Source organism: Acinonyx jubatus, chromosome E4, assembly GCF_027475565.1.
Source record: "Acinonyx jubatus isolate Ajub_Pintada_27869175 chromosome E4, VMU_Ajub_asm_v1.0, whole genome shotgun sequence".
NCBI classification, from domain to species: domain Eukaryota; kingdom Metazoa; phylum Chordata; class Mammalia; order Carnivora; family Felidae; genus Acinonyx; species Acinonyx jubatus.
Genome location: NC_069395.1, coordinates 40,888,221 through 40,899,517, shown reverse-complemented (window position 1 = coordinate 40,899,517; position 11,297 = coordinate 40,888,221). Strand labels below are relative to the sequence as shown.

The 11,297-nt window shown below is 49.8% G+C and overlaps 1 protein-coding gene across 1 annotated transcript in view; it reads right to left on the bottom strand.

Annotated features, from left to right (window-relative positions):
• Positions 1-4,428: 4,428 nt before the first annotated feature.
• Positions 4,429-11,297, bottom strand: part of LHX4 (LIM homeobox 4) — a 46,194-nt gene continuing 39,325 nt past the window's right edge. The window contains exon 6 of the mRNA XM_027074429.2: positions 4,429-9,281. Within this exon, the coding sequence (XP_026930230.1) occupies positions 8,887-9,281 (395 nt within the window). The 3' untranslated portion in view covers positions 4,429-8,886. The remainder of the gene's footprint in view (positions 9,282-11,297) is intronic.

Below are 11,297 nucleotides of genomic sequence, written 5' to 3'. Positions count from 1 at the left end.
AGCACACATATTGAGTATAAAAGTCCTGGCCCATCAGTAATATAGGTTCTTGGTTATCATATCCCTCTAGCCTGGGTGAGCTTAAGCCCTGCCATTGACAGGTGTTGAAAAAGTGACTTTCAATTCCCTAGGTCACTATCTGTAGGCAGCCACCCATCAGCTGGCTAGCGGGCAGGCAGCCTTCAAGGGCTCCACTTTAGAGGAGGGAAGGGAGCTGTCAATTTTATAGATGTTTGTTTTTCTGGAATCATAAGCTAGTCCCAGGTGACTACAATATGAAATTTAACCCCGAAGTCCTTGCCTGGGCTTTCCATTGCTATGCTGAAGCCATCTGTTGAAACCTATTTACCATTTTAACAACCTTTTAAAAACACTGCTTATTTCCAGCTCTAAGTGTGTGCCAAGACCACTTTTTTGGGCCTGTTTTATCTTTCAGGAAGTAATTCCCAACCTTTCCAAAATCCCTACACCCCTCCCAACCAACCAGAGATCCTGGTCAAGGGTTGGCAAGCAAATGGGAGAAAGACAAACCTTTAAAACCAAAAGCGAGGGACACCTGGGTGGCTCAGTCGGTTAAGCGTCTGACTCCTGCTCAGGTCATGATCTCCCGGTTGGTGCATTCGAGCCCCACATTGGGCTCTGTGCTAACAGCTCAGAGCCTAGGGCCTGCTTCAGATTCTGTGCCTCCCTCTCTCTTTGCCCTTCCCCTGCTTGCACTCTGTCTGTCTCTCTCTCTCTCTCTCAAAAATAAACATTAAAAAATAATAATAAAAATAAAAAACTTTACCCAGATCTAGAGACAGCCCAGCCTGCATCAGTCTTGAAAATTCTGGCCAGTTCAGTGGTCTGCTGAACAGCCTGAAGTACAAGTAAGTCATGTGGGAACGTTTTCCTCCTAGGAGCCCCCTTCATCAGAAGGAAAAGCATGGATCCTGTCAGGGGTGTCCTGTGACTTGTTTGTTCAATTACAAAATAACACACCAGTTAATAGCACACCAAAATCTAATGTTTGTACTCAACGGGGGAGATGGACAAAGGAAAAATCACCTAAGGAAAGGGTCCTAAAAGAAGATCCCCAAATCACTTTGGACAAACACGAGAGAAGAAAACTAATACAGAAGTCCTAAAGGGACGAGTGCCACTTGCAAAAGCCCACACCCTTGTTCTCTAAAGTTTTTGTTTACTAGTTTGGATAGGTTATTTTTCTATTTTTATTACTCCCTTTAATATAATAAAAAATTTTTCCTTTTCCTAATAACTTGGCCCCACTTTATAAACACTGGACTTTTTGCTGCCTCCTAACTCACAGTGTTTCCCCAGCAGCAGTGGCCACCGCCCACGTCCCCAAGGCAGCGAACACCCAAGCAAGCACCCAGTCCAAACTCCATGGCTCATCACCCCCTGCACAGCGGGCAGAGGACAGTGTGAAGAAGGGCACCAGGGATTCCAAATGGTAAAACTGAGATTGCGTTCTTCTAAGGAGTTGTGGCAAAGGGATGCAACAATTTTAGACCATCTGATAGACTCTTTGATATTTGATGTCAAATATCAAATCTAAGGAAACACATTCAGATATGCCGAGGATCCCCTTTCATGATTTTACTTCTAGCTTGGCAATCAGTTAAAATTTACAACACACCGATTTGCCTTTGATCTCTTATCCTTTTCTGATTTCAGCTGAGTAGAACCCTGGGCCTGAGGAGAAAGAAAGAAAAGCAGTGAAAACACAGACTGTTGAGCCTTCATGTGTTCTGAGTTTGTGTCTTACTTCACTCTTTCTGGCCAGTGATTTCTTTCCTATATTCTTCAAGCAGTCGTCTTTTTTAAAGGCCACTGTCAGAAAATCACATCGCTCAGGAGCTGGTTTCTAGTGACTAAACCAAAAAACCCCCCAAAAACCCACACCAGATCCCCTTCTTCCTTTGTGAGCTGAGAACACATTTTATAATCCCAAAAAGTTACTAGACTGGCATTGTGGTGGAAGCTGTGTGCATAGAGTTCAAAGTGGAGATCCATTGATTGTCAGCCTGATGCACTCAGAACGAATGATCGAGGCTCGAAAGCAAAGACAATGTGGACGGGCTGGGGACGGGTCTGAGAATGGAAGACTAAAGACAGGGTGTATAGTGCACACGCTAGCAGAATTCTCGGGCCCCATGTGCCTCAGGAATACTCAGAGGAGTCACTGAATCAGCAGCAGAGCCCTTCGTGGCCATGTGTGAATTCCCCTCGCAACCATCCGAGGGGCTGGGCCCCCGGGAACGGCATCTCCCGCACTCCTCGTCCAACACCCCCTCCCGCGCGATGGTCTCGTCTCCACCCGGCCCGGGCACATTTCTCAGCCTGACAAAGTACTCACCACGGGAGATGATTTGGCAAAGGACCATAATTCCCTCTCCTGACAGCAGAGATTTGGGTTTTGCCCCCAAAGACCTTTAAGTCCCCCTAGAATCTCGCTGGGTGTCTGCCCGGAAGGTAGTGTCTTTCCCGTGTAACTGGACAGACGATAGAGCACAGCATATGTCTAGGACTTGAAGGAGAGTCACGGCAACCTGGCGTCGGTCGGCATTAGACGGAGAACTCAGGCGCCCGGAACCCAGCCCCCTACCTTGGACCGAAGCGAGTCGTTCTTGTGGGCAGGGCCACACACAAAATGTGTTGCTGGAGAAGCCGGCACTTACCGCCGTCTAAGGCGTCTCAAAATGTTTCACCGAGCGCCTCAGGACAGCAAGTAGCTGATGTGACGACCGAGTCTTCGCTGCCCATTCTCCCTTCGCAGACTCTAGCAACACTGGCCGGTAGGGCTCTGCAGTGAGCGATGTTCTGTGTCTGTGGGTCCAAATAGTCGCTACTAGCCTCAGCTAGCTACCGAGCACTTGACATACGGCTGGTGTGAGGAACCAAACTTTCAGTTTTATTGAATGTTTTTTAATGTCTATTTCTGAGAGAGACACAGTGCGAGCAGGGGAGGGGCAGAGAGAGAGGGAGACGCAGAATCCGAAGCGGGCTCCAGGCTCCCAGCTGTCAGCGCAGAGCCCGACGCGGGGCTCGAACTCACAAACTGTGAGATCGTGATCTGAGCCGACGTCGGATGCCTAACCGACTGAGCCACCCAGGCGTCCGCGCACATGTGGCTATTTAAATTAATATTCAATAAAACTGAGGGGTGCCTGGGTGGCTCAGTCGGTTGAGCATCCGACGTCGGCTCAGATCACGATCTCACAGTTTGTGAGTTCGAGCCCCGCGTCGGGCTCTGCGCTGACAGCTGGGAGCCTGGAGCCCGCTTCGGATTCTGCGTCTCCCTCTCTCTCTGCCCCTCCCCTGCTCGCACTCTGTCTCTCTGTCTCCCCAAAATAAATAAATATTTTTTAAAAGGTTTTTAAAATAAATAGCCAGATGTGGCTAGTAGCTGCCATATGGGACAGTGCACCTCTGTGTGGATCTTCTCTTCCACCAAACAAAACTAATCACAAATGGAAAAGCACTCTGGCTTCTCCTAGATGGAGCCCTGGCTCTGAAGAAATGCAAGGACTTCAATTTTTTTTTTTTTTTTTTTTTTGATGAAAGAAGCTTGTGTTCCTTTTTCCATTCCAGCTAACATAACCCTGCATGCTGATAAAGCCTCTTGCAGAGAAGAAATCTGAATGAAGATTTTTCTAGAAAAGCTTGTTAAGGAGCCCTGATGACTCTGATGAGGTGTTTCTATCCCTGTGTCCACCTCTCACCCAACTATAAATGTTTGCACATACTTTCTCTAGGCACAAAGTGTGTAAGGGTGAAGGGCTTCTAAAATGCAACAGGACTGGGGCCCCTGGGTGGCTCGGTTGGCTGAGCGTCCGACTTTGGCTCAGGTCATGATCTCACGGTTTGTGAGTTCAAGCCCCGTGTCAGGCTCTGTGCAGACAGCTCGGAGCCTGGAGCCTGCTTCGGATTCTGTGTCTCCCTCTCTCTTTGCCCCTCCCCTGCTCATGGTCTCTCTCTCTCTCTCTCTCTCTCTCTCAAAAATAAATAAACATTAAAAAAAATAAATAAAATAAAATGCAACAAGACAAACATTAACTAAGATCCTGTGGTCAGTGGGTTTTCCCTGCCCATCCCTAAGTCATGGAGCAGAAGACTGGGCCCCAGAAAACTGCTATTCGAAAAACCAGAGCACTTCCTGTCATCAAACCTTTATCGAGCACTTCTGGTATTCATGGCTGTGAGTAGTTCATTCTGAGTTGTATTTTGGGTTTTGTTTTGGCGGTGAAAGGGTCCCACGTCAGCTCAGCCTTTTGTTCTAATTATATCAAGAGAAAAAACGTCCAGAGAACCAAATGAAAAGCAAGACACATCAGCTTCTAAAGAATTTCCATATTTATTGGACATAGTGTTACCATACACATCTCATGCCAACACACAGGAGGCATAGACAGACAAACGCACCAACTTCTGTGTTCCAAAGTCACATGGCAATAAATAAGGATGGGTGGGTCCTTTTTTTTTTTTGTCTTTTTCTTTTTCTTTTTTTTTCCAGGAAATGAGGCTTCATTTCTTTTTAACTGTACAAAATTTACACTGCAAAGGGTGAGGGCAACAATCCAGAGCTTAGGGGATCTGGGGCTTGGAGGTCTGAACGCAAGTCCAGAGCCGCTTTCTGGGCCCCCGCAGCCCTGAAGCCACGTGTTTGGCTGAACACAGTCCTCAAGCGGGGAAGTACAAACGATTCTTGTCTCTAGGTGGGCAGCAGACGAGAGTGGGGGTGTCCTTCTCTGTCCACCTGTGCTCTGCCTCCCTAAGGGAAGGAATGCTTGGCGCACCTCCCAAACCTGCAGCTGTCCCCTCACCGGAGCTAGCAGCATGAAACTGTGCTTTCCGTGTGGTCCTACCAAGCAGTGTGTGAATGGGATGGCTTTGCTGCGCTCTCTCTTTTTGGCTCCAGTCACCATGGTAGAGCAGTGGGAGCAACTACTGCGAAAAGGGCCAATGGACCAATCCAAGAAAGAGAGAGCCAGTGATGTGCTTTTTATTCAGCTTCAGCATGCCCAGAGCCCTTCAGCAGCAGGCAATAAAACAAAACTCATTTCCGCTTAATTGAATTTTTCTTCATCTCACGGTTTCCAATTTTTAAAGTGCAATGTTTCAAAATGAGCCACCTCAGTCCTTCCAGACCCTGCTGGCTAAGGAGGTATGGTCATTATTTCCGTGGTTATAACCGAGTTGTCAGTAGTGGTGCGTGGGAGGGGTTACATGGGAGCGAGGGTGCCAGACAGCACGCTGTCATGGGGCCCTTTCGCGGAGCTGAAGCCTTCAAGCCCCTCCTGCGAGGAGGCAGTCGTTTCAAAACAACCAGCTTGAGCTTCAGAGGCATTAGTGTCTTTTGTTCCACAGATTTCTTAGACTTTTTGCAATGGGAACTTAACTATGAAGATCTGATGGCCCCAGTAATCTTACTAGGTTTCATGTTTTACTCTGGCAAGGAAACAAAAACAAAACAAAACAAAACAAAAAACACAAAGTTTTAGAGACACTCTCGAATGCTTTTCTTATGTCTTAATGTTGTTCTCTTCCCCTGATGTTTTACTGCGCTAGGCTGCAGGAATCATGTTAACTAGTATGTAGTTTTCATTTTACATTATATCTGTAACTACCAGACGGGGCAAGAAAGAGAAAACGCGAAGACTGAGCCGAGTTTGCCTGAGTCGCCCAGCAAGTCCCTGAAAGGACCCAGGCTTCCCAGCGACATGATTTACCCAGAGGGCCAGCTTCACCCTTGGATTTGGTGTTTCCTCTATGCTTCTCTTCTCAGCAAATGTAGATTCTTCCATAGCTCCTCAGGTCCCATTTTTGCTCATACCAGTTACCCCTGGAAATTTGGGGGGGGAGGGTTTGTTGGTTTGTTTTTCTTCGTGTCTTTAATTTGCTCCTGGATTCAGAAGCCGCCTACCCCTAGGGTCTATCAGCCAAGCGCCGCAGATAATGGTTGCTAGTCAGTTGCTCTCTTAGAGCCAAAGACAGATCCGAATATCGTAAATGCCTTTAGAAGTTCTCGTTTCACTTTAAAAATTCCTATCATTTTAGCCAGGAGGAAACAACCCCCATGTAGCACCTTATACCTCAGTAATGGACTATTACTATAATATTAAACTATCGCCCTCAGGAGCAATGGAGGAGTGCCCTTCAGAGAATCTCAGGGTGATGTTCTATTCTTCTCCCTCTCTGAGCCACAGAAGAGCCAAGGAATAGTGTTCGCCTGCTGTGGCTCACTGATGGCACCGGCCCATCCCTATGCTAACCTCACTTGCAAGGAGATACGCTTAAAAGCCGAGGCCTGTTATTGTGGCTGTACTTCTAAATGAGGCACTAATGTTCACTGCTTTCTGGGGAGGTGGCTCTAGGGCACTTCGTTCAAGCTCTCCTGGCTTTCTGGGAGTGCTCCCTCAAGGGTTCTTCAAGCCAGCCAACCCACCAAAACCAAGGAGGCTACTACCACCGGCTGCACTGCTCACTGAGGGCTGCAGGAGACTTCTGTTATTAGTAGGAATGAGGACAGCGTCCATTCTTCCACCAGCGGATCAGGAGTGAGCATGATGAACTCACGTACAAAAACAAAAACGGGTCAACTTCAGGTGATCTTAAGAGCCCAATGTCATACAGAGGGGGGCATGTCTCTAGAGAGTCCGCCCTCCCTGCACTGTGCTCACCAAAAATACGAAGTGCCTCTGAGATCGTGTGAGATACTAGGCCAAACAGTCCAGCCAAGATAGTGGTCTGGGTGGGACGGTGTGTCACTGGTTCGTCGCCCAGCACCGTCTCCTCTGTATGGTGAGCAGCTGGCTAAGAATCGTGTGTTTAAGCAGCCGTCCTCCAAAGAGACAGATGTGTCTTCCTTTCCTTCACGTGGCTTATCAGCTTGCATGTGTGCCCCTGCCCCCACTGCCAGGGCTCACACTACTTGGGGATTCCCAGCAGCGGAATTGGCTAGGCGTAATACACCAGCATCCCTACACCTGGAGCCTCCGGACGTCTACATTTGTAGACTCTCCAAGCAAAACTCACAGCAATTGCAGCACCCCACAAAATAAGGGTACAAAATCCAAATGGAGCAGAGAAAACGTGGCATGAAGGCTGATCCCAGGAATTTACTGACTATGTATTTTAAAGAAGCTGGACGGACCTCAGTTTCGTTCCTGGAAAGGAATTTACAATAGATGCAGCAGCCAAAGAGGAAGTGGTTTTTGTCTACCATTAGCCCGCCTACCACGTGCCTAAACCCTGTGGTCCTCAAAAGGTGACGAACCGTCCACAGGAGGAGGGGCCCTTCGGATCTCTGGCCCCATCCCTTCAGTGGAAGAAAGGCAATGCCATGTCACCCTCTCCTGCTCTCTGATCTTGATTAAGAAAATGGAGGCCGGAAGCCGGAAGAAGCAAACCAGCATTTCCCAAGGGTACTGGGAGAAATCCTGCCTAGCTAAATTCCAGCGTGCACACGGACAACTTCCTGATGGACAGAGGTGGAGGTGAGGTGCGTAACACCAGGCACTTCCCACAGAAGTGCGGGCTGCCGCAGGGGTGCAGCTGAAGCAGGGGTCGGCCTCGCCCTCTGGGTGATGGGCTAGAACAAACCTGCAGGCTGAGAGTCCACACAGCCACCGGCTGGAGAGCTCTGCCTCTCTGAGCACAGGCCTGGAGCACCAGCAGCCCAGAAACCGGCGGCCCGAGGACCACTTGGAACCCTTTGGACGATCTTAGGGCTGCTCCCTAGTGATCCCTCCCAACCAAGAGAGGCCGAAAAGCATTACTAGTTCTTGCAAGATACCAAAACCATCCAACCGAGCTGGCCACCACGGTGGCGAAATCTCTCCTTTTTAAAGGGCTGGGAAGGGTTGGCTGCAGCTGGGGTGGGCTTGCAACCTCATCTACAGCGACTCCCGCAAACGGACTCCGTGTCATTTCAGCCTACAGGATGGGGAGCGCTGGGAGGCGGCCTGCTGACCCGGCTAAGCAGACCGCACGCTCTCACTGATTGTCGTTCTGTTCTCTCCGCATTTTAGCTTTGATCACTTTGTACCCCTCAGCCTGTCTTGTGGAATAAATGATAACGAGCAAATTAAAAAGGCACACTGTGCACCGAGGGGACTCGTCGGGCAGTCACTGTGATGGTCCAGGGCCACTCAGCTCCGGCCTGAGTCACCTGCAAGGAAAACCACTTCTTGCCATCAGGGATTCAGTGACAGGGATGGGGTTTCTTTAAAACCAAAACTGAGAAGTGTTGTCTGCCTTGGACTTCTGGGCAGGGAAGAAGTCACATTTCTCACAGCAAAAAAAAGAAGAAGAAGAAGAAGGGGACATGTATTCAATATCAAACGGTGGCCATCAAAGTTTTCACTGACCTTTAATAAGTGACTTTTTATTTTCAAAATTAGAGTTCAATAGGGTGGTCCAGAAATCACTTTTATTATACTCAAGGGCCGTGATGCCTCTGCCTCAGGAATCTCAGTTCTGGTGAGAGCAGTGGTTCGGGAAACATCTCACGAGACACACCAGTCGGAGCAGAGTTCCCAAAAGCCAAGGTGGCCTGACGGTCACCGCGTGCTCCCAAGCACTGAGCAGCCAAAGCCTGTAAGCAGGGCAGGGGGCAGGGGAGGAAGCCACCAAGCAGCACCCTAGCGCTCTAGGCTGTGCGCCCCTGTGCCGTGTTCTGAGAGGAGGCAGTGTTCCCACCACTTCCCCAGGATAACAGTGCCCTAGTGTGGTTTCTCCACCACCTAGGGATCAGCAGAGGACTTCCATTGAAAATAATGGAAATTCACATTGGTGCACTTTTGATCCTTAAAAGGCAAGTCTCTTTCGATCCTTGAAGATATTCTCTCAAGCCAGGACGGGTAGGGTGGGGAGGAGAGCTGTTTAAAAAGGAGGATGATCCATTTCATCGAGCCAAGAGGCTGGGCTAGTTGGAAAGTCGGGGTAGCCTACACTGCTTCCTGTGGAGATGTCAGAGGTGGGTCCCCCAGCCATGGCTCTCAGCGTCTGGCTTACTCCCTGCCCTGCGTGCGCAATGACGCCCAAATTACTGTCCACCGTGTAATCCAGCCCATTGAGCAAAGGAGCGTGGGATGGCAGGGACGATATGGAGGATGGAGACTGGGGGATTCCATAGGGGCTCCCATCCCTCAAGTCCTGATAGGATTGTCCTGTCCCGTCCATGGAGAAGCTCCCATTCATTAACTGTCCGCCTGTAACGTCCCCCACGTTGCCATAAATCCTATTGGTGTGGCCAAGTTCTGAGAGAATTTGATCCTCTGTGGACAAAAGAACGGAGATTTATTGTCAGCCGCCAGGACTCCAGTGGTCCCTGTTCTTCACAACCTAGGAATACACATGACCAAGAAAGAAGCCCAAGGACGGCAGCTGCCTCGCTGCCATGCATGAGTCAGACACCAACATGTCCCCCACAGACTGACCCGCATCAGGGGGGAAAATAAGAAACACCTGCAGAGACTAAATGCAGATCCCAGAAGACTGGACAAATGTTTGGGGTGTTTGTTGGTCCCATGGTGCTCATGTACTAAGATGGCTACAGTAAAGAATAGGAATGCCTGAGGTTTGTGGGTCATATGTTATCAACCTTACCAATGGAAACTACATGCTGACAGGATTTAATATGAAAGCTTTCAGGCTGAGAAAAGGGCTTAGTTTGGTTGGTTGGGAAAGAAGCAGGCCCATGTGGTAAGGATAGCTGAGGACCACTCTTAGGCATGTATACGAAAATCCTTCTGTTCCACCTGGAAAAGAGGTTCAACAGCAAAGGACTTGGTTTCTCTCTCTATCGAATAAGCTCTTCACTAGGGACAAAGTGTTGACGTGAGGAAGGCAAATGGTCCTTCTTGTTTTTTGATGAATTTCATTAAGGGTTTCTAATGGAATGTGTGCTACCTAGAAGAATTCACCTCTCCCAACAGAGGCGAGCACTTTTAGTCTTAAGAAATGAAGAGTTCTATAATTACCCAGAGAGACCCCTGACGTGTCAACCTGGGGACCCAGCTGCACCCAACAGAAAAGAGATACAAAGCAAGACTTAACAATCCTGCCTGCTCCACACGTTGATTTTGCAGCTCAGATGAGATTAAATGGCTTTCCTAACCCCACCAACAGGACTGGAGGGTGAGCATAGGCCCTTGAGCCCTTCCCAGGGCCCCGCAGGGCAGGCCTCTAGAGTGAGCCACAGTCCTCTTGGGGCATCGCGCCCTAGTGGGCAGCTTGTTCTGTCCTCTGCCCCCCCGGGCCTGTGCACCAATTCCCATCAAGCCTCCCCAGACTGGACTTCAACATGCATTCCTTCTGAGGGCCTGCCCTAGGCCTGCCCCCTGCTCCAACCTGAAAATGCAAAGGGGCGAGGAGAACTCATGCCCTTTAAAAGGAAGCAGAGAGACGAAGGCTCAGCTACACTGGAAAACAGCCATTACTTGGCCTTTTGCCCATACCTGTCATCCGATACGGCAGGGCCCTCTGTGGGGGCCACAGGCTCGCTGTGGGGACAGTCATGTCTCCGACTATAAAACTGTGCTGAGCTTCCCCCAGACACATGCACGGTCAGCTGTGTTCACTGAACCCCACAACAGCACTGTGAGGTGGGCAAGGACGCAGTTCATCCCCATTTACAGAGGGGGAAACTGAGGCTCAAGAAAAGTGAATCGGCTTGAGAGAGCCACAATCAGCAACCAGACTTCCGACCCCCAGCTCCCTACTCTTTCTATCCACCCACGACAGAAGACCTTCCACAGCTGAGGACTCAGTACATGAGAACAGTTACGGCTTTTTGCAAACAACCTCCGGATCTGAAACATGCAGGAATTTGCAATTTTGCTGATGCACAAATCTGAATGTAGCGCATGCTGCGAAGCTTATGTGCAGGGGACAGGATGAAGTGAGCAGTGGGGGAAGGGATTTCAGAAGCAAGGCCTGCCCCCTTCTCACAGGCACTCACAGTATTGACTTCCCAGGGCGTGGGGCCTATAGAGCATGTCCTCCCCAACCACCACCAGGAAAGGAGAGAGGGGTCACTCTAGGGGATCCCGGGAGGGAGGCCCGTGCCCCTGCAGAGGAGGGAAATGCAGGGCTGAGACACAGCGGTCTGTTTACAGCTTCCCCCGGGCTGGTGAGAGAGAGCCCCAGTCAGCAGGAAAGGAGGGGAGGCCTTGGGGCCCACGGGCCTAGGGAACCCGGCTTCCACATTTCAGCAGCAGAGCTCTCTTGTTCCCTACTCCTTGTCCCACTGACGCCCCCCTCCTTTGCTGCGAGTCGCAGGGAAGAGCCTA